The 24606-nt window shown below is 39.0% G+C and overlaps 1 protein-coding gene across 7 annotated transcripts in view; it reads left to right on the forward strand.

Annotated features, from left to right (window-relative positions):
* LOC134223374 (calpain-A-like) overlaps positions 1–24606 on the forward strand; it is a 128323-nt gene that overhangs the window by 20518 nt on the left and 83199 nt on the right. For 3 of the 7 annotated variants that reach the window (XM_062702515.1, XM_062702517.1, XM_062702519.1), the window contains exons 2-3: positions 8930–9018; positions 9124–9282. The exons of the other annotated variants lie outside the window; for them this stretch is intronic. In XM_062702515.1, the coding sequence (XP_062558499.1) occupies positions 9004–9018; positions 9124–9282 (174 nt within the window). In that variant the 5' untranslated portion in view covers positions 8930–9003. The remainder of the gene's footprint in view (positions 1–8929; positions 9019–9123; positions 9283–24606) is intronic. 7 annotated transcript variants of the gene reach the window in all.

The raw sequence follows: 24606 nt of genomic DNA on the forward strand, positions 1-24606 counted from the left end.
GACTGGCAAAAGCTTTCTATGTGATGTGGTGTGGTGTTATTCGTCGGAAAACACATATTTAGCTGCAATTTGACTGTACGTTAAGCATGTGACGTTGGGTTGATCTGTCTACGCAATATTTTGTTTCGTTAGATATTAAACCATCATTGGAAATATTACGTGAAACTTTGTTTAAAAACTTTTACTGGGTAATTATTTGCCCTAATAATTAATTATAAGTACATTAAGTTTCCTACTTCTGAACTAAAAATGGTTACCTGTTCCATGAACAGGTAGAACGTATGGACGAGGCGCCTCTGGAAAATTGCCTAGACCGGCACCGGGAATTGAACCCGGCCAATCTCAGCATGGTCTTGCTTTGTAGCCGCGCGTCTTACCGCACGGCTAAGGAGGGCCCCCAATATCCAACTTCGTGGTACTTATGAGAGTGTCGCTGAGTCGGGAACCTCTCATTAAGTAAAAACTACATCAAAACTTCCTTCCCCTACTCCCAGGAGTAGTAATCCTCATGGTTTTGTGATTTTTGTCCTAGATTGAAATCAAGGATCACACCCGCCTTGATTTCTGATAGCTCTAATCTGATGATTTCGGTTTAGCTTAGCTTAGACTGATTTTACATATCAATGGTTGCTGCTTCGTGATTGATCAGAACTGTTGCAAATCAGAGCATTAGTGATTAATAATAGATTTAATCATGATTTATCAATAATGGGTTATTTAATCGTTATTCCTAAATCATTGTGATTCGTAACAGATTTTTTTACATTTAATTACTAATCACTAATCATATTCATAATTGTTTTGAATCTATTCATTAATGATCAATCTTAATCATTGCATACATCGCTTTTATTCATTAATCTTTGATCATAATCATATAGCTTTTATACATTAGAATAAGCTAATTTGGTAGTCTTAGAGAAAAAAGCAAATCATTCACTTTATTTGATTATTCATGAACATTAATCATATCGATCGTTAACTATTAATCGTACACATATTGTGTTAATATTTGATCACGATCCGTAATCGTTAATCATACTTGAACCGTTTCATCCATTAATCATAATCGTTAATCATTGTTGAAAATTAATTTAATCGTTAATCATTACGATTAATCAGTGTCAAACATAAATTAATCAATAATCATAATCTTTTATCATAGAGTTGAATGATTTAATCATAACAAATTTTATCATTCCTTGAAAGTTTTATTCATTAACGCTTTGGTGCACATTGCACTTCGATCCAAGTGAATAGCGATGGGATTTACCATCTATTCTCGAACTGCACACACCAGCAGCTCGCAAAAGTTAATCAATAACGGCGCCGGCCAAGTCCCTACAAACAGTTGGGAAAGGAAAGGAATGTTAGTGTGTAGTTATTGTTGCTACTAGAGACCGAAAATACCTTTGCATTTTCTTTTTCTTCTTTATTAAAAAGGCTTTCAGCCCTTGGCCTTGGCTGGTTCACATCTGGTTGTGTTAGTTGGGCGGGGGTAAACGATATCCATGGCCCAATTAAAATATTCATGGCATATTTCAGAACATAAGCACAAGACTCAGGGCTAAAATCGCTGTATGATAGACTACTCAGACTACATACTCTGTCACTAGATAGTAGCATTGTTCATATAACAGTTCATATATCGTATTTTCACTGAGGATGAAGCATATGACGCTCTACATCAATACACACTGCAACAAACGTCAAATCTCGCAGACTGAGTACATTAATAGATGCATCAGTAGGAGTACATCACTTGTGAAAATCATGTTCGATGTCAATTTGACGCCACAATGCACGGTTCGAGGCCGCATCTCTCCGACCTCGAATACGCCTCACGCTTGCCAAGTTATTTTGCACCTGGTCTGCCCACCTCGATCGCTGCGCTCCACGCCGTTCCGTACCTGCCGGATCGGGAGCGAACACTATCTTTGTAGGATTGCTGTCCGGCATTCTTGCAACATGTCTTGCCCATCGCACCCTACCGGCTTTAGCTACCTTCTGGATGCTGGGGTCGCCGTAGAGTTGGGCGAGCTCGTAGTTCATCCTTCGTCGCCACACACTGTCCTCTTGCACACCGCCAAATAAAGTCATAAGCACCCGTCTCTCGAATACTCCGAGTGCTTGCAAGTCCTCCTCGAGCATTGTCCATGTTTCATGTCCGTAGAGGACAACCGGTTTTATTAGCGTCTTGTACATGACACATTTGGTGCGGTGGCGAATCTTTTTTGACCGCAGCTTCTTCTGGAGCCCGTAGTAGGCCCGACTTCCACAGATGATGCGCTTTCGTATTTCACGACTAACATTGTTATCAGTCGTTAGCAAGTATCCGAGGTAGACGAATTCCTCGACCACCTCTAAGGTATCCCCGTCTATCGTAACACTCAGTTTTGTTGCTTCACGTTTCAGGCGGGTGTACAGTTCTGCCACCTTTGTTCGTCTGAAATCTTCACATAGTTTTGCACACCATCCACCGTTGCTTTGATAAGTCTGGTAAGCTTCCCAGGGAAGTTGTTCTCGTCCATAATTTTCCATAGCTCTACGCGGTCTATACTGTCGTATGCCGCCTCGAAATCAACGAACACGGCATTTTTGAAGGATTTGCCGTACAGTAAAGATCTGGTCCGTTGCCGAGCGGCCGTCAACGAAGCCGGCTTGATAACTTCCCACGAACTCATTCACTAATGGTGACAGACGACGGAAGATGATCTGGGATATCACTTTGTAGGCGGCATTAAGGATGGGGATCGCTCGAAAATTCTCACACTCCAGCTTGTCGCCTTTCTTGTAGATGGGGCATATAACCCCTTCCTTCCACTCCTCCGGTAGCTGTTCAGTTTCCCAGATTATGACTATCAATTTGTGCAGGCAAGTGGCTAGCTTTTCCGGGCCCATCTTGATGAGCTCAGCTCCGATACCATCCTTACCAGCTGCTTTATTGGTGTGCAGCTGTTGGATGCCATCCTTAACTTCCCTCAAGGTGGAGGCTGGTTGGCTTCCATCGTCCGCTGAACTGACGAGGTCATCTCCTCCGCTGCCTTGACTTTCACTGCCTGTACTCTCAGCGCCATTCAAATGTTGCTCGTAGTGCTGCTTCCACCTTTCTATCACCACACGTTCGTCCGTCAAGATGCTCCCATTCTTATCCCGGCACATTTCGGCTCGCAGCACGAAGCCTATGCGGGATGCGTTCAGCTTCTGGTTGAACTTGCGTGTTTCTTGAGAACGGCACAGCTGTCCCATCTCCTCGCACTCCGCTTCTTCCAGGCGGCGTTTCTTCTCCTGGGCGCAGTTTAACCTTCACCAGATAGTGGTCAGAGTCGATGTTAACGCCACGATATGTCCTGACGTCGATAATGTCGGAGAAGTGCCGTCCATCAATCAGAACGTTGTCGATTTGTGATTCTGTCTGCAGTGGTGATCTCCAGGTGTACCGATACGGGAGGCTGTGTTGGAAGTAGGTGCTGCGAATGGTCATATTCTTGGAGGCGGCGAAATTAATTAGTCGTATGATGCTTTCGTTCGTCAGCCGGTGAGCGCTGAACTTCCCAATAGTCGGTCTAAACTCCTCCTCTTGGCCAACCTGGGCGTTCAAATCTCCTATGATGATTTTGACGTCGTGGCTTTGCAAGCTGTCGTACTCACGTTCCAGCTGCGCGTAGAATGCGTCCTTATTATCATCAGTGCTTACGGAGTGTGGGCTATGGACGTTGATTATGCTGAAGTTGAAGAACCGGTCTTTGATCCTCAACCTGCACATTCTCTCTTTGATCGGCCACCACCCAATCACGCGCCTTTGCATATCGCCCATCACTATGAAAGCTGTTCCCAGCTCGTGTGTGTTGCCGCAACTCTGGTAGATGGTATGATTACCTCCAAACGTTTGCACCATTGATTCTTTCCAACAAACCTCATGCAGCGCTACGATGCCGAATCCACGGTCCTTGAGCATATCGGCGAGTATGCGTGTGCTCCCGATGAATTTGAGAGATATGTAGTTCCACGAACCGAGTTTTCAATCGCTAGTCCCTTTTCGTCGCAGTGGTCTTCGCCGATGGTTCCGGTCCGTACTCTCTTGTTGATTGTTCGTTGCGTGAGTTTTGTTTTTTTGGCTGGCTTGCAGGGCCTGACACCAAACCCCCTAAATTTCCGGAGGACCATTCCTCCTTATTTCCGGTGGACCATGGTGCACAGTTTCACTTAGAGTCCCTCGCTGGCACTCGGACGATGATCAGCCGCCTTTGACATGGAGAACAGACGCTCAATAAGATTTGCACCTCCGGAGAGGAGCAAACCCCCCCTTCCATGTTAGCATATGACCATAGTTCCCACCTGATTGCTCGTATCCCGGCCAGCACCACGGGGAGGTAGGGATAGGAGTAGCTGGGTAAGAGCTAAGGACCGCAAGATGGGGTCGATTTTATTCCCGTCTATTTTATTGCCGTGATGAACTTACATAATATATAAAAAAAAATCACAGAAATAAAGTTTAAAAATAAATGCTCGAAAGCAGTTTTGCCGTTTCGTTTGGTTGTCCTTTCAAAAAATCTTTCAATCTGACTTATCTGAACGTATCCTCGATCTACTTTATCCATGTGAAAAATACATCGTATAACTCTCTCTCTTTCACAGTTTAATTTGGAAACTGCCAATTGTCCGATATGCCAAACGACCAACTCTTTTGCTGCAGTTCAAAATTATGCCAAATGACAGATATACCAAATAGTCTTTATGCCAACTGACCCAGACTCCATTTGCAGAACATTCAGTAGCCATTAATACTTTTCTTCAGCTAAAAAAATAGCTTAATCAGCTAGAATTGTTCGTTGGGTGGTTTTGTTTATATCAGAACAGTTCTAGCCGAACGTCCGCCTCTTTGAAGATTGTGTCCATTGCTGACCTCTGCGGTTAGCTCCAGCTTCACGTTGACCGATCAATCTCAAATAGTTTGTCACACATATCCAATATTTTGAACTTAAAAACTTCGCTCTTGGTCTTCGCTAATCTGAGCAACTGGGCCAAAAAAACGAAGCTGTCAAAATAGCTTCGAACAGACGATATAAGAAAAAAACTCCGTCCTTTTGATATACGTCAGCTTTGTATACTCCCAGTCAACATTTTTGGTACCTCTAACTTTTGATATAGGTTAATATATAAAAATCAACTTAGCCGTATATAATGCACAGATTATGGCTATATACGCACCAAAGTGGAGGCGATATAGGTACCTACGAGTTTTATTTTACTATTTTTCCGACGATTAAACATGACAATATAAAAAAAAATGCAGGCGAATATTCTACCACCGCACATCTTGAAATTGATCGGATTTTTGTCCAACATAAACTACACAATTTATACCTTTACAACCGCTTGAAACTTCTACAAGCCATTTAGACTGAAGTGGTTTCAATTGTATAACGATTCACATAGACATGACATCATTCGGACTGAAATAGGATATTGCAAGGAATTACGAGTTACGTTATTAGGAATTTTTATTCAAACAATTACGATTGATTTCCTCTACGGTGAAAAATTTCGTATACGATTCATTCAATACAACATTTTCGACAATAATCTGATAAAGTTTGATATGCAATGCGATTTAGATTTTTAATGGACGCAAATGCGACTTTATTTGCTGTTTGTTCGTTGGCATCACCTTTTCATCGACCGTCACAGAAAACCACGTCAAACCAAGAGTAATCAAAAACTTTCCGACAATCTTTTATTTACATATTTTTATCAATGACAACAAAATTCGACATTAGATAATAAAATTTGACATTAAGGACATAGTTGGAAGAGTACCACGATGGCCGTCAATATGGCACCGGACCTTCCACGGGTCGTTACCATACCTAACGCACTCCTCTCCCACCAACATTCGAATGCATCGAACAGCATCGAACAAAAGTTTAATATTCAAATTACTAACCTGCTCACAGCATATTCATTTACTTCCAGTGATAATTAACATGTTTCTTCAAAGAGTCCTATGCATTTCGGCTCGAATTATAGAATCAATCAGCAGCTTCGTGCCAATTTAATAGCCGTTTGCGATTTGGTGGGCTTATCACTGCACTTCACTTCCTCTCAAAGGGCATTATAAAAATCAAGTTTTCACACACTTCTCCGCACAAGAGCAGCCCGAAATGTTGATGGAATGCCAATTAAACATCACTTATTGAAATCAGTCACTTGTTTGAAACGAAAACTTAATATAAACTGCTATATTTGATAAAAAAAACACTAAAAACTGATCGCGGAGCGAATGTAAACACCGGCAGCGGCAGCAGCAAACTAATATTTAGGGTGGCTCAAAAATTATTTTGCTCCGCCACGCTCAGTCGAATATGTTTCATATTCTGGGTGTCTTCCGATGGTTTGGGCTGGTTTGAATAGGGGCTTACAGTGCACAGGTCGTTTCAGGTTTGTATGACAGTTGATATGGCGAGGTTGAATTTTACATTATTCTGATTGTGGCGCTTCGTCATTGGGCCCTGGCGAGGGGGGAGACCATATGATTGGATGAAATATTCAAGAGCTTTGACTCCATAGACAATGCATATTGAATTGTCGTTCCGATAGTTGTGAGTCGATTTTATTCGAGGTTGCCAATCCTTAGCATGATAATTAGGCTTCTCAGAAAGCATCAGTGAAACGTGTAATTCAACAAAATAGCCAGAATTTGTCTGTGATATCTATCGCACCAGGAGCAGATACTTCATACAAAAAGTGTGACATGGGAGTGAGCCAAGGAGTGAGCGGGGTATAAAATGCTATTTTTTGCGCTACGTAATCAATGGATCTTTCCCAAGGTGCGGTTTTAATTCAGCTATGTGGGTACTCTTTTCGCCAGTGTTTGGAGGAGAAGCGCTGTAGTCAGTGTAATGAAAGGTTTAGTTTCCCATACTAGCTTTCATACTAACTTGAACCGGCTTGTGCCAATCAGTTTTTGTTCAAATTGGCTTTTGGAATACACTCGGAGCATGGGAAGGAATCGATTGAGCGTGGTGGAGCTGGGTAGTTTTTTTGAACCACCCTACTAATATTCTTTGTATTTATAAATACGACACCAATACTACTACAGTATATGACATATGATTTATTGTACCAATACTTTCAAAGCTTTGTTTTGGTACTCAACCCACCTTCACCTTAATCCTAATTGATTACGAAAATTGTAATAATAATGTTTGGGCTGATATAGTCAATCATTTATCCAAACTAGATTATGTGGTAGATTTGAATATGTTGTGTTTCTTTATAGGCATGGCCAATTCAAGTCCTACGTTAACTTCGCAAATATGTCACAGAAATTACGCACTGTTCGTCTTTATCTAGACCAAAAAAAATCTTGAAAAGTGGAAATTTCCGCTATTCTCCGCTAAAATGATCATCTTCAAAATCTCAGATAGACTTGACGTTAATAATTTGCGTATCATTTTATTTTTTTATTGAAAATTTCATTGGATTTTCGTATCTGCATATGTTTTAAGTGAAAATAATTAGAGTGGATTTGTATGTGCTTAATCTACTGACCACTAATATTTCCTGAATATTGAATGCATCCAAAGGGTGCAGATTAATTATATCTTAGCATCAGTTTGCTAGGTGTGCCATCTATCCAGGGTCATAACATGTCGCCTCTATGTCTTGTTCAACTGAAAACCGTTACTAGGTCATCGATTTTCTTTGTGCATCGAACGTCTTTGCGAGTGCCCGGTATATGGAATGTTTTGGATGCTTGCCATGTTCTCACAACGTCAGATGTGCACTTCCAGACTACAATCACCCAACCGGCGGTTGTTAGATTTTCTAACAATTCTGTATAAGAATCTACCAAAACCTGTATAAGAATTGGGCATATGCGAAATTGTTAGATATTGTATAAGAATCTAACAATTTTGTAAGGTTTTCTTACATTTTTTGTATAAGAATCTAACAATTTCGCATATGCCCAATTCTTATACAGGTTTTGGTAGATTCTTATACAGAATTGTTAGAAAATCTAACATTCGCCGGTTGGGTGATGAGATCTGGCTTGATTTATTTATTTTTTGGTCAATGTCAAGAAATAAGAAAAAAAATCTGCCAGATTTACTGGTTTACTCTTCTCCAAAAATGGATCGCGTGACGACAAATGGGATGGGGTCTGGCCGCAACGTCCCACGCACACGTGTCGCGGTAGTTTGTGTAAACAGAGGAATTTCCATGCGAAAACGTTGTCTTTTATGAGTCAGTATTTTAAACATGCTTGGCTCTGGTTACGATTCATAGATCAATACCGGAACAAAGATTTACAAAGTAGCTTTAAATGTGGGTCACATAAACTCATAAATCAAGCAAAATTGTTGAAATAGTTCCGACAAACTTTGCGAACTAAAGCTTGTTTATTTACAGCATCTATGTTTTAGGTAGCTCACATCACTGATAGAATATTAATTATCTGTTATATCAATGTAGTAACGCAATACGATAGATCGGGTGATCATTGAAGGTTACACATTAATAAAGTACCTCTCTAATGTATCAGTTAGAGCTAAGTTGTTATACATGAATCGTTTATTTATCTATCTCGTGCAAGAGTGAGCCAGTAGTACTGGCCCAGCACAACAGAACAGACTAACATCATTAGAACGCAGACTACATTCAGAGATGTATATTCAAATAGATACCGCTGAACCACCTTTTTATGACAAATATAAAACACAATCATCGCATAGTTATTGCCGGTAGTCGCAACAGTCCAAACCTGTTTGCAAACGTTTGCGAACGCCGAACTTGAACTTCGCTGCTGCCGAGAATCGTGTGGAATCCAGCAAGAATGTATCTTCGTGCTGGGCAACTTATTCAAGCGTGAGTCTCCTCACGCTCCCAAGTCCAATTCACACCTAATCCAAGCGTTTATTTGTAGCTGTGCCACCTGATACCCCTCTAGGAAACTAACTCGCGGCTGGTGATTGCGGCCCACCACAGTACCGTGCAAACATGGATGAGTTGAAGGTACTCTTGTCACGACAGTTTTTCAAGTGGCGGCAAATGATTTCATTTGCTCTCCGGCGTTGAGGGTTTCTAATTGGGGCACTTCACTTGTTTGTTGTTTTGTAGGGCCTCCTGGGAGGGGCCGGCAGACAGCTGTTCGATGCGGCCGGGCAGGCGATTGCCGGGGCCGCCACCGAGTACCTGGGCAATGTCATCAACGAGATTTTCGAGAAGAAGCAGAGCGACACCAAGCGGGTGCTGCCGTCGATCAGCAATATGAAAGTTGTAAGTACTCAGAACACGATGGGATGGGAATTAGCAATGTGCGGTGGAAATTAGTTCACTTCCATCGAGGAAACGCTGGATGACAGGTCTATGATTTTTGGGTACATTTGTTAGACTCTGGCTGTACCGTAGGCGAAGTGCTTAATTTATTCATATAAAAATACCCATATGATATCCGGCGATGATGTCTTTCTCCTGTATTATGAAATGTAATAATAAGACAAACATATTTCTGCTAAGGTTAACCACTATTATTGTTTTAAATTTTCTGTTTTTCTTTTCTTACGAGAGATTCCTGAGCCGATTCGGCAATAAGTTAAAAATGCTATGACCGATTTAACTAATTACACTGGGACAATGTTCCCCGTCGATTGGTGTGTAAATATATCAGTAAGAGTATCCTGGCTTTCTATGAAATGTTCGGTTGCGGAGTGAACATACATTTAGTGTACAAGAAAGGAAAAAAAAACTAGGGATAGAACAAAACTGTTTGTCAAACTTAAATACTTCGTGTGACCTGAAGGTTTGAATATAAAAGGAGACATTGCTAGGGCGCTAAATTGTTTAACTGAATGCAAAAACGCTTTATCATGCTTAATTTTTCATTGACTTTGATCTTAATGAGTTATCATACGATCCATTCCTCAAGAATCTTTTGTGGGCATTCTATCATAATTTATCCAGTAATTCCGCTCTCCTCAAAGAAGTCTTCTCAAAATTTCCTCATGCATTTTTCAGGAGTTTCTCCAAACATAACTGCAGGAGCTCGTAATGACGTCCTCCAGAAATTTCACCAAACATTCTTCCAGGTAGTCCTCCAGGATTTTCATCGGGAGTTCCTTTACGATTTTTCTGAGGATTTATTCCAAGAATTCTCCAGGAAATCATTCAGAGTTTCCTCCAGCAGTACATCTAGTGGGTTTCCAAGCCTTGCATGCAGAGGCGTATGATTACTGATTTGGAGATGGCTAATTCGATTTCCGGATGGGAAACATTGTTGACTCCCACTGAGTAATATGTATTATGCTTGCAATGAAAGATACATATACATTAATGTGACCAGCAAACGTCCTGCGAAACGCGGGACGCCTATCTGGATTTCATCACTGGCTTGAAAACGAATCCCCCAAAAATGCATTTTATATGTGTTTTTTTTTAATTCTTGGATTAAGTTCAACACAGGCATTTCTCATAGATTTCGGCCCAAAAAACCTATTAAAAATATTTGTAAGGCTGTATAGATTGGAATAAATTTGAAAACCGAAGTTGAAAAATGCAGCGTTCCGTGAAACGCGTCTGGTCACATTAATATGCTTGCAACAAGAACAGGGAAAGACATTCAATTCATAACTGCGGAAATGTCAAAATAATACTAATATAAAAAAAAGCATGTTGTAGGTGTAATGTAGAACCATTGGAGAGTGAAGAAACAGAGAGTTCATTCAAAAATTTCTCCTAGCGTTCTTTCGGCGGTTTCTACAGGTTTTTAAAAAATGTTTTTCTTGAATTCCTCGAAGAGTAGCCCCAAGAGTACTCCCAAAAATTTCTTCAGCAGTTATATCACTATCATCTGTCTGTTCACTCTACTCGGAGCTTCTCTCTTCCTAGAAAATCTAATAATGTGGGTAATGTTGGTAATCAATTTTTGCTTGGCCTCTACCAAACCGATTGAATATTCAAAAAATAATTTTGGGCTTCCGACGAATCAACGTTCGAGGATTTACGTTGTTCGACTTAGCTATTTTTTACATTAATAATTGTCATATTAAAAAGTGTAATAACACGGATGCGTTACTAATACAAAGTTAAATTCTAGGCACTTCCTAGAAAACGATAAGAAACGATAAAAATGAAGATGTTTGAAGAAGATGAAGATTTTTTTTTGTCTTTATTATCGAGACTTTCAGCCCGAGGCTGGCTCGTCTCGTTAAAAGATGAAGATGTTCACAAAAAAAAAAGTTCCCGAAACACTAAGTTTTCTGATGGAAGACTATGGGTTCGATTCTCGGTCCGGTCTAGGTTTTCTTATTGATTTTCCAGAACATAAGAGTTTCATCGTTCTAGCAATGAAAATATAACAATTTGGCTTGGAAACATCGAAGAAGGAGAAGAACTTTTTAATTTCCGAGTGGATTTTAAAATTAGGATTTTTTTATTAGTTCAAGAAAATATTTAAAAAGTGTGGGATTCTGAGTAAAAATTTGCAATTCGAATCGAGAATTCAGGAACGAAAAGGAAAATGCTAGGTGTCAGATTTAGTCAGTGTCAGTGAAATTTGATCTCCTGTTCTCAGAAATATGATAGAAGTTTTGCATAACTTTCAAGAATTGAGAATCTGAAAAGTACATTACAGATATGTATTATAACGCTGCAATGTGCATCCAGGTCTTCTTTTAAGCTCAGCGGAAATATGTATTACTACAAAGCAGATCATGCTGAAGGTGACTGATTTCGAGACCAGACCTGGTCTGGGCTAGTTATTTGTTATGCCCAGAAAAGTCAAGTATGTTAAGTTCAAGAGTTTGATAAAAAGGTAAGGAAAGGCAACAATTTGACAAAATTCAGGTAAATCTAATTTTGCTTCAAATAATCCGATTTGGATACAAACGGGATCCATTGGGCGCAGAGATTCTTTCTGTCCTGTCTCAGGTTTTTCGAGGGTATTAAAAAATGCATTTTTCTTTTGTTTGCATAATGTCACATTAACATTCATCGTGATTTATGATTTACCCAGAAACAAGAACTTATTTGCTGGCTAATGCTGACTATAGGTCAAATTTTTTTCTCGAAAATGTTTCTAAATTGTTCATTCACACGCAAAGCCCATATTTGGTCTAGAAGAATACCGTGTATAATCATATTTCGGACATATTCAAACTTCGGGCACTTCAATTTGCATGAGAAATTTTCCGAAATATTTCAGCGAAATGTTTCAACAAGCTGGGAGGAGAACTCGCAACTCTAGCTTATTTTAATATAGTCGCATTATAGTAATTCATGATAATTCAGTACAACAACACAATTGAAAGTCTCTCTGAACTAATCTAGTTGAAATTGTTTGCAATTTATCTTCTTGATACAGTAGGGGTATTCACTAAACGGCGTAGGTTTTTGCGTATCTGTTTATAGAAACGTTTCATAGGCGATTTGAAATTTGTCCCTTGTTATTGTGCGTGAAACATTTCTATAACACAGCTCAACAAGATTTTGCCCTAACACCAAATAATGTGTTCCTAGTAGATTTTGGTTCGCTGAATCCGAATCTGACTTCAGATTTGCTCTAACACGTCGAGATTTTGAAATATACCTCAATAAATGTCGTAAAATCAATGATTTTGAGCATTTTGAAACAGCCATCGTTAACCCTATAAAAAGAATTAATAGTCAATCAAGGTCCAAAATGGATCACAAACATCTAATCTTTCGAAATGTGATGCATTTTGAGCAAGTTAAACATAATAAGTGTGATTTATCTACAATTTTAGTAAGTGAAAGTTATTTAAAAATATGTTTTATGCAAGCCATGTTCGAAGACTTGTATACAAGCCTGGTTATTTTCTGTGAACGGTTTTGAGAGGAAAGTAACAAGAATTCAACATAATATTGTGTCCAAGCAAAAGAATAATATGTTTTGAATAATAATATGTAAATATGATATTATATTTCTTCTTGCGCGATGAATTTTCAATAATTGCTCAAGCGACATGGTGTATCTACTGTCAATTGAAGTTCCTTTATTTTGTTTATTCGAATAAAGCTAGTACGAGAACTATACGCAGTTCAATATATTTTGATTTTTTCTGCTATTTATCATTCCAATATTCCTATGATAAAAATTTGGCCGCAAAACTATCAATTTGCAAAATCAATCAACGAATCGATAAGTTGCATTCGATCGTTCTTGTGTATGATTGCATACAAGCTGAAGCGACGTTGACGGCTACGCAACAGAAACCGGAAAACAACCTACTCGTGCGTGGGAAACTTTTTATTTGGTTCGCGTTGAAAATGCTGCGTGGATGTTGCAATAATCCCAATGCAATTTCTTTTATCTATGGTCAGTTTATGGTCCAATGCACCGAGTTCATCATTGACGTTTGAGACGGGCGCTGTTTACTAAGAATGAATACTTTTTCATTCATCGAGTTCATGCAAGTGTTCATTTTTAGTTAGTAAACAGCGCCCGTCTCAAACGTCATTGTGTTCATTCGGTGCATTGGACCATAACAGTGAAACGGGAAAAAGTTCACTAGTTCTATCAAGCTTTGTAATGTGCTAAGACGCAAAGTTATGCGCCAGGAAAAAAACTTGGGCTCCGCTCCACTTGTGTGCCTTTCAACATGTTACAGTTACCCGAGCATATGGTTCGATGATCCGCCAATTCTGCACTCTAATATTTCTCTAATTTGACAAAACAACGTCATGAATGAGAAAATTTACGATAAAGTTACGAAATGTTTAAGTTTCAACTTATTTTCCGAGTGTTGGACTGTATTTTATTACTCAATGTGGCTTGATTGCTCTGTTAGGGGATCTGGTAGAGGATTTGAATTTGTTCAAATTGCAATCCGATCTGTTTCCTTGTTGATTAAAAGAAAGGAACTTTCTGGATCACCATGTTCGCACTATATTCTAGCGCAACACAATTGCAACATGATAACAGATTAGGGGAACTGGGGGTAGGACGCCCACGTTAAGGAAAATGCCATTTTTATCAATGAAAACCACCATTTCAGCCAGTTTTCATCAGCGCATACTGATGAACAGCATATCTGCGACTGACTACCGATAACAGATATCTAATTGTCCATTCTATTGCACAGAAATTTGATTTTTAAAAAGCACCCGAAAAAAAATGATTTTGAAACCATGCGGGGTGAGATGCGCCAGTGGATGGGTTAAAACGCGCATGTTTCGGTCATACGAAATGAGCATGGGCGTAATGCCCCACACCGACCTCAGAAGTTTGAAGGCCCATAAAATCGTTTTAAAACCATTATTGACGACGATTTCGTGTGGAACATAAAGAACACGAGTAAGCAGCATGGCTCATGGCTCAATTATTAATTTATCAATGTATAACAGCGACAGAAAGACTAAATTCCACCGAGCTAGAATTGCATCAAAACACGCAAAAATCGTTTTTTCGAGTTTTTCATGTATAACTAGAGAAAAATCATGAAATATATGTATCCAATGGCAATATTTTTCATTGCTTTATCGTATAGACTATTGAAAATAATCAAAATGGGGATATTTAACCTTATTCAGGGGTGGCGCGTTTTAACCCCTATGGGCGTGCTACCCCCACTTCCCCTACGTGTGGTTGTTGGAAGTTGAACGATCAAAAAAAAAAAAACAACCAGACTCGAGCAGGTTAACATTTTGGGAGGAGGAGAAATGTTGAGCATAAAATGAAAAAAAAGATGATATTTTATTAAAAGTCGAATGAAACATACATTTACAAACTGACTAGTTCAGGCCTGCCCAACCTTGTCAAGCCACGGGCCTATTTTCAAAATCAGAAACTGTTGGCGGGCCAAAAAATAGTAAAACAAATTGTTTTGGTATATTTTCAAACTTTGAGTTTTTTTTTCTTCTAGAAGGCAAAAAATCTTCAGAAAAAAAAACAAAACTCTATTGAATTGCATTCAAAAATTCATTTTGCAAAATGAAATTTCATTGAGAAACATGAAAGTGTTGCCTACTCTCGTATAATCAACGCATATTGTTTTTACAATCGATGACCAAAATTCGCAAACAGGATTCGAAGTTTTCTACTGCTTTTATTCTTGAAATGTGCTGAGATGAGATATGTCTATAAAATCAACAAGATGAGGGAAATGTACCAGTTTTCAGCAACAAACTGTGCCAAAATGTTTTGTGGCAATTTCTTTTCAAAAGCTTTAATGTTGGATAGTAAAAGTTCGACGTGTTGATCCGTCCCTTGCAGCTTTATTCAAGTCATTGAGCTGTTTAGTAATATCTAACAGAAAAGCTAAGTCACTCGTTCATTCAAGATCATTCAGTTCGAGCATTAGCGTTTCTTTATCTTTTAAAAATAGTGCGAATTAGTTTCCAAGAGAATAAACTCTCTCAAGCCTCAAGGTTCTACGCTTCAGACAACGAGCTTTGCAATATGGGGTTAATTTATTGATATTTTTCGGTGAAGCTCAACCCCATATTGAGCAACGGTGATTAAACCAATCAAATCGAGCTTTGCAATAATACAACAAATCTCCGTATTCCGCTTCCATTTCCGTCAACGTCATTCAAAATTGGTGGTTGAGGATTCCTCTCGTTGATAAAGTTTATTAACTTAATGACGAGCGTCAGTAGTTCAGGAATATTAATCGTTTTCGCCCATAGATTCTCATGGTGAATAATGCAATGTGCGGGGAAGTATAACTTCTCCTTTCTTAGAAGTGTCAAAATGCCAGTGTTCTTTTCCGTCATTGTCAGTGCCGGCCCATCAGTTGTAAGGTCACTTAAGTTTTTAGATGAGTGTCAAGCCCCTTCATACAGGTCTTAACAGCTCCTCTTAGGTCTTTTCCAGTAGTCATTCCACTAATTGGGATCAAAGCTGCCAATTCCTCCAACGATCATCAAATCCCCTCATCAAACCCCACAGCTTCTTGCACCATGTTTTCAACATTAGTATTTCCATCGATTGCGAGAGAGTATTCTTTAGAGATAGCTTGATAAGATAAGCTTGTGGGCCGGTTATAAAGTATTTTCTACCACGCTGCGCGGGCCACAGAAAATAAAGACGAGGGCCGCATCCGGCCCGCGGGCCGTACGTTGGGCAGCCCTGGACTAGTATCTCTTTACTACATTCAATATTTCAGTTCAGTCAATACAATTCCTCTGGCCGCATGTTGTTGAATTTTTGGTGGCTTCGAACTGGTGGTGATGGCGTTTGCATGCAAGTTTTTGAAACGGACTTGCATGGAATGTTTTTAAATTAAATTCAGTGAACTTAAATTCAAGGAAAACCGAATAGAATACAATTGTAACGTGCAAATCTGAAGAAAATTCATTAGATCAGATGTGCTTAAACCGTTTCGGGTATTGATTGACCTAAAATTATGTTTTTATACTACATGAAAGTCCTTCGAAAAATGCCAATTTCTTCAAATTAGCGGTACTAATCTAGCTATATCTCAAAATTTGGACGTGTTAGAACATATCTGAGGACAGATTCGGATTCAGCGAGCCAAAATCTACTGAAGATACATCAATTGGTGCTGAGGACCCGCAAAAGATTAAATTTTGTTCCCCTGTGTAATTAAATACGCAGCAACCTACGCAGTTAAGTGAATACCCCTAGTGTGATTGGTTGTCCGAAGTTTGATTCATAACGTCCGAAATATGAATCCGAATCAGCTGCTGTCCGAAGACAGATTCAAAGATTTTCTAAGTCGTAAATTCGTAATGTTAGATCATGACTACCTTCGGAAAGAAACAACAATAGATCACAATCATATAACGCAGAATATGGCTTATTTTTATCCCGATGTCTAATTACTTCGGAAATTTTTCAGCTCCGCTTGTTTTGGATGAAGCGTGATAGTAGACCCCCTCCCTTAAGCCTTTACGACATAGTGTCGTTGTGTGCAGCCTCTATGAACTCAGGGGCTACTAATAGTATATCAGAATTGACGCCCGGTTCGTCACAGAAAGTCCCGTAGTTAGCTCCTCTTTACCTAAAACATTTTTATGACATCCAGTGCATTAAGCATTTCGTATCAAATATCACATCACATGCAAACCGATCAGAGAATGTCATACTTGTTTGCCAGCTCATTGCATTTTGTCGGTTTATTTGGTTTCGATCAATACTTTGACTAAACGACTCTCATTGGCTCCTCCTGGAACAAGTATATGAATCGTGTACAGCAATATAACTTTGACCCACACAATCTTCCCGATTCCATTTAGCTTAATGACGGAAAAGGACACAAATTTGCAAGGTGCCAATTCCACTTGTATCACGCATTACTGTCCCTGTCACGCTTCTACTTGAGATTGATTGATAATTCTCACATCCACATCCATCCATAGTCTTTGGCCACTGCTTCTCTTATATGGCATATAGCCCAGATGGTTAGCGCGTCAGTCAAGAGGCGCTAAGCGTGGAGCGTCCTAGTTCAATACCCGTCTTCGGCCGAATTTTTTTGTAAGGTAGCCAAGGTTGTGAAGTATACAGCATTTCATTCCTCAATGGAAGTTAAAAAAAATCAATGTTGACACAAACTATAAACAGTTCTTATTTTCTCGTGACCGGGTACCTAATACAAAGGCCTGCCGATTGCTTAATACAATCTGCGTATTTGTCGCAAATTATAGCAAACTGTACGTGGAATTAATGTAAGATTGGAATAAAATCATTTACTCTCTGGTTGGGTGTTGAAATATTCGATCATGTTCCCTATTCATAAGAAAGGGAATAAGTCCGACGTCTAGAACTATCATCGCGTTACAACGCTGTGTACACGGATCTCAAAGCAGCGATCTTGTCGACCATGGAATTCTACTCGCTAGATTGCTGCATCCCAACTCAACGGTTCATATAAGCCCGGTCCTGGTGGGTGCCATCCTCTTTTATTAAAAGAAGTATCGAATGGCTACTGGCTCCAGTTTCCAGTTCAAAAGATTTTCCAGCTTTCGGAGTATTCCCTTCCTGTTGGAAAATAGCCGAAATGTTTCCTGTGCATAAAAAAGATCACAAGCGCGATGTTAATAACTACAGGGGAATTACATCGTTCTGCGCCGTATAGAAGCTATTTGAACTTGATATCATTGATTACGTCAGTGCACACTGCAAGCAACACATCAACACAGCATGGCTTTGTAACTGGGCGCTCCACAACTACGAATCTACTGTGTCTAACCTCGTACATCACGGAAAGTATGAACACCCAAACGGATGTGATCTACACAGACCTTTCTGCTGCGTTCGATAAGCTGAATCATGACATCGCGATCGCAAAACTGGACCGATTAGGTATCGATGGGGAACTTTTGAAATGGTTCCGCTCGTATCTTACTGACCGCCCACTAAGGCTGATGACATACTGGGAGCGAAGAGAAGCGAAGCGAAGAGGTTGGAGATAAGCAAAGCGAAGTGAAGCGGCGATCAAAGCGAGCCATGACATACTGAAAGCGTTTTTCAGAGTGTTGATCTCGCAACAAATACAAGTGTGAAAACATGGATTTCCTCAGATGTTGAATATTTTGCTTCTCCAAGCACAAAGAGGAGAGTGTTGGGGAGATTTATAGAATGTCGCAATAGAATTATGTCGATTTTATGATGTGAGCGATAGATTATCACCACATTCAAACAGACGTAGGGCGTAGCTACACAGAAAAAAATTGTGAAAGGTAAACAGCGCGTAAAACTTGAGATGCGGAAATCTACGCTATTCTACGCTAAAACGGTTCTCTTCCTAACAAGTTTGCGTACAACTTGCAAGCAATATTGATGATTCACCTTGAATATTGTATACATTTAGGCTATATCACGCGTGGAATTACACTAATAATGATGTTTTATTTATGTGCATGATTTTCAGTTTAAATTTCGGTGAATTTTTCTATCTGTGTATGGTAACAAATTTTTGGGCCATGTTTTATTTTTATTTTACGTTTGCTCCTATGGAAGATCCATTAATTACGTAACGGAAAATTTTCAATACCACAAACCCCCAACCCCCACCCTACGTCACACGTTTTGTATGAAATATCTGAAAATTTTGTATGGATCGTCACACTTCGCCAACAACACCCCTCCCCCTTCAAGCGTTACGTAATTTATGGATGTTCCTCTTACAACATTTCTATACACTGAAGTTGATTTGTACTCGGGAGATACGTACATCATGAAAACAACACAAAATCGTTTGTCTCGGCATCCTTTTTGAAAAACGGCATAAACAAACGCAAATCCCAAAAATCCGCAGAAAAAAAGAGAAACCATTTCCCATCAATGGCCGGCAAAAAAATGGGACAACAATTTTCTTATCTATCGGATTGTTCTCGAAGTTTTAATATGCAGACATAAGCAAACATAGCGCAAACCCGATTTTCGTTGAAGTTGTTTTTTCTGTGGTTATCTAGATTTACGCAATTTAACGGGCTTTTCAAGGTACACGGTACGTATCTCCCGCGTAAAAACCGACTCCAGTGTAAAATCAAATATCAAAGCGATTGAACACAATAATTTCTTTCGTTTCAAACGCGCATTACAGATGCGTGAAAAATCTATCATTTAAAACTAATCCTAAATACGAGAACGATATTGAAATAACAAGTTCTACATCCATTTGTCTGTGGTAACATCAAAATACGTGCTTTTTGTTTCAAAGTGTTTCTAAATGTATGGACTGTACCAGAATATTCCCAATTTTAATGAGTACCGCTACTATGAAATACATCAGATTTGCTCCATACATGTTTTAATGTTTTCATTAACCAAATTAACAAAATAAACAATGTTGCTTTCCTCTCCCGCAATACTTTTCACCCACAGCCATTTTACACAACTGCGAACGAGGGTAAACTCAAATCAACAAACATATAGAAGTGATCCTTTGCGATCTCGCGCGGCAAAGCACTCTACGAACTGCTTCCATACATCGCTCATTGAGGTAGCTTTCACGCGGACGCTTCGCTTCCCTCTCAACTCTTCTAATCGCTTCTCATCTCTCCCAGTATGGTATCAGCCTAACGGTCGCATTAGCCGACAACCGATCGACGTACTTTCGTGCAATATCGTGTATACCACAAGGCAGCCATTTAGGACCGCTGATTTTTGTTATGTACTTCAATGATGTCCATCATGCTGTTAAGGGTCCACAATTATCATTTGCTGATGATCTCAAGACATCCCTACGTATCTGCTCGGTTACTGATTGCCCTACTCGCCAAGGTCAAATCAATGCTTTCGCTGATTGGTTCACTACAAACCGGATGGTTGTTAATTCGACAAAATGTTCCATTACCACATTTTCACGCAAAAAAAACGTATTATCTTCAATTATCATTTGCTGGGAACTACAGTCGAACGGATGAATCATGTGAAGGATTTGGGTGTGGTTTTAGACTCTAAACTGACATTTTCACACCACTTTTCATACGTTGTCGACAAATCGTCTAGAACCAGCGAAAACAGCAAAAAATTTCACGAACGTCTAATGGTGCGCTCTACATTAGAGTATTGTTCGTCAGTATGGAGCCCGTATCACAACAACGGCGTAGAACGTATTGAATCTATTCAACGGCTTTTCCTGCGGTTTGCGCTTCGAAGACTAAACTGGAGAGACCCGCTGCATCTTCCTAGTTACGAGGATCGCTGTCGCTTGATTGCCTTAGAGTAATGTGACCATACGTCCCGCGTTTCGCGGGACAGTCCCGCATTTTCACAATTTGTCCCGCGCTGAAAAGCGTCCCGCGAAACGTCCTGCTTTCAACTTATTTCTAGTTTATGTCCCACAAAATAAAGAAAATAGAATACATTATTAATTAGTATTTAAAGAAATTAGATTTCAAAAAATTTATAATTTTGACTAAGACTAACGTTTTGTAAGGCAATCATATGGATCAGGGAAATCAAGATTAAGATGTTCTCCTGTGACAAAAACTATCTTATAAAACTTATCTCTATCATTTATTTTACCCAAGCCTTATACCCTGGGAATCTTGTAAGCAGATTTTGCTTCCATGTATTTCCTGCTGCGTAATTTTTCGACATTTCGATTTCGACACGGAACGTCTAAAATTCCACTCCATTTAAATGCCATGCGGACCAAAATCTTGCCGAAAATCTACCCCAGTTAGAAGACGATCTTTACTGTGTTGATATTGGATATCGATAGCAGTGTTGGGAAAAACTTAAATTCCTAAATCTTTTCCAAAATTTAAATCAAGCGCGAGTCAACACCTCATGGCACAGATAATCGTTCATAATTCGACTCGCGATTTGCATCATTGCTTAATTTCTACGTGTTATTCTCCATTATATTAATCGAATTCGAATATTCTTGTCTTAAAACAATAGAAAATAAATCCATAGGTAACATAAAATACGCTTTTATTGGGTTTTGGTGCTTTTTGAAGCGAAATCTTTTTATGGCGAATAAGCGCATTTCTGCATGCAAAAGTCAAGCATAATGCTCTTGCTGCAGAATCGCAAGCGATCTTAAATGGGACGGAATTTTTGATTTTCTGAGCAGATAGGGTAGAGAACCATTTGAGCAGCACTCTCTATTCCCGTCCACAACGTTCATTACTCGGGAGCATTAAAGCCGAATTACTTGTTTTTTAGTACATGGTTAGTTTCTGTCGATATCTAGTGATGTACAAAAAATCATGCCATTTGGTTGGAACGCGGTCAAGTTATTAACGTTGCGGACGGGAATAGGGGGTGCTGCCCAAATGGTCCCGCTCCCTATCTATTCATATTCAGTATCACCTGTTTAGAAATAAATTAGAACTAAAACCGTGAACCATATTCCTGAAGGTGAAAGAAAACCGGAATAGACCTTTAGAAAAATATGATCTGATTAATTCATAATCACAGTATTTACTTTTGTCAGGTATTTTAGAAAGAGTTATTTAGGTTATTCGGAAAACAATTTTCGAGGTTCAATATCATTGCTTCTATCTTCTACAAAAAAATTCTAACAAAATTCTATACACTAAACGATCAACAGCTGAAAGTAATTTAACTGCAACGCCTTTCAACTGCAACAGTTTTTCAGATATTGGACTCCCTGTCCGCTAAACTTCAAATTTATACGAAACTCCATGGCAGCTACATTGAGCTGCACATTCAACATTTGAAGAAAGCTTTGACTTCTAAAATGAGTTGCCGTTTATCGAACAGTTAGCAAACTAAGCTTTGATAACAAATTAATAATTAAAGATTTGATTTGCAGGTATTACTAAAACATATCAAACTATGAACTTGTTTTGTCCCGCGCTCACACAAAATTTATCTGGTCACATTACCTTAGAGCCACTGCGTATCCGCCGGGATGTGGGCAGAGCCCTCACACTTAAAATAAATCGCCGAATTCGGTAAAATTTTACCGAAATCTCAACAGCAGAACTGTTCGGTAAATAATTTTACTGATTTTCGGTGATTTTAACAGTTAAACAATGGAAAAAATTACAAAAAATCTATAAAATAATTACCGAACAGTTCTACTGTTGAGATTTTGGTAAAATTTACCGAATACTGTGAAATGTGCTAAGTGTGTATGTGTAGCTGATGTACTTTAAGGAAGAATAGATTGTGAAAGAATTTTACAACAAGTCTACATCGGAGACGAGCCAGCCTCGGGCTGAAAGTCTCCTTAATAAAGACACACAAAAAAAAAACGAGTTAACATGAACGTTCAACCAAGACCGCTACGGAACAGTTAGATGCTGAGGCTCCCTCTTCGTTGCACTAACTACGGTGCAGAAACTGCAATCTACGGCCTCCAGAGGACGTTTAATAGAGATTCTTCCTTGTTCGACTTCAACTTGACGCGGAATGTTCTTCATCGTAAATTTTCTGAGTTTTTTCGTTAATTGTATGTGATAAGTCTGCATTTCATTTGTTTTATTTTTATCTTGACAATGCTTCTATATTATATTTTATTGACTATGTGCGTTTATGTCATTAGTATTAATTAATATTTACGTACAGTGAGTCCAAAAAGTATTCGTCTAGCTGTGTGTTTTCTAGAAAATGTCAAAGATAGAATCCAGTAAGTTAAAAAAAAACTATCGATTACATTGTGTAGTAAATTAATCAACTCATCTTTATTGTTAAAAATCAAACAGAAAAATAAAACAATAACAAAAACAAAGGTAACAAAAGATAACAATTCATTAATTACTCAAAAAGTATTCGTCTAGTGAGGTTTAGCGCGCTTTTGAAACGAAAACAGGAGTTATAAAATGGAATTCAATATTTCGTTGGATTCCCCTGTGTATCTATGACGAGCTGTAGTTCTTGTGGCATGGAACTGACCAAATTAGCCGTAATGGGGGACGGAATATTCTTCCATTTTTCTTTCAACACTAATTTCAATTCATTGTTGTTGGAGATATGACTTTCACGAATTTCACGAAAAGTTTGTCGTCCAGAACTTTCCAATGGAGTTAAATTGGATTCATATCTGGGATCTGAGGAGGCGTTTTGAGTTGATTGGGGTATTATAGAGTAGCTACAGCTTAGTACTTTGGGCTGTGTGCTTGAGGTAATTATCACCATGTAAGATGTTTGTTCCCTGTAAGCCCAATATCTCAGCACTGGCGTTCGAATTTTCTTTCAAAATGCGCATGAACATTTTGTGATACATAATTCCTTCAATAAAGTGAAATTTTCCCGCACCGGTTGCGCTCAAGCACCTCAGAGACCATGACGGAGCCCCCACCATGCTTTACTGCTCAAAAGAGATTCTGCAGCTGTATCTCAAAATTCGTTTTCTGCCATACCATACATCGGCCATTTGATCCAAATATGCTGTACTTGCTTTCGTCAGATAACATGACTTGATTCCGAAAGTCATCCTTCTTCCAGCGATACTTTTAGCTGAAATCGAGCTGTTTTTGATAATTTGATGGCTCACTTGAATTTTCTTCCGTGATACTCGCCCATTATACCCATACTTTTCACAGGCATTTCTTTTCGTATTTGTTCATATCTGAGCACATCTTCTCTCCAACTCACTTGCCTCTATGGGTGAACTCGTTTTTAAGGATTTTTTTTGTTTTCCGCACAATAAATCGCTCATCGTTATCAGTTTACCATCGCTGACGACCACTCTGTTATTTGTTTTGATAGATTTTTGTGGGGCTGATGCGATCAATCACCAATTAAATGGTTGAATTCTTGCTACCCTTGGTCTACCCATATTTCTTGCAAAGTCATGAGTCAACTTATGCAGCCATAGAATAAGTTTTTTTCCATTTGGACCCATCTTTTTACTTTTCCCACCCATGGTGCTTCTATTTTCCGCGCCAAGTTCAAACAAAACAAAAACATTATTTGATCTGTCATTAAATATTGACAAAAATATTGCTAGACATCACTAAAGTGTGGTGGTGTAACTACATCCGAATAAAACTATTATATTAGTGTTCCACTCGATTAGTTTCTGAATAGACGAATACTTTTTGAGCGAGCGGAATTGACGAAATTTAGATATTCTCTACATACCAGAAAAAGTAATTGAAATTTCTATTTGTTTTTGAATAATAATCATGAGTTGATAAGTTTTCTACCAAATTTAGAAGAAAGTTTTTTGATTTCACTTCTATCACGCCTAA

This window comes from Armigeres subalbatus, chromosome 3 (genome assembly GCF_024139115.2).
Source record: "Armigeres subalbatus isolate Guangzhou_Male chromosome 3, GZ_Asu_2, whole genome shotgun sequence".
NCBI lineage: Eukaryota > Metazoa > Arthropoda > Insecta > Diptera > Culicidae > Armigeres > Armigeres subalbatus.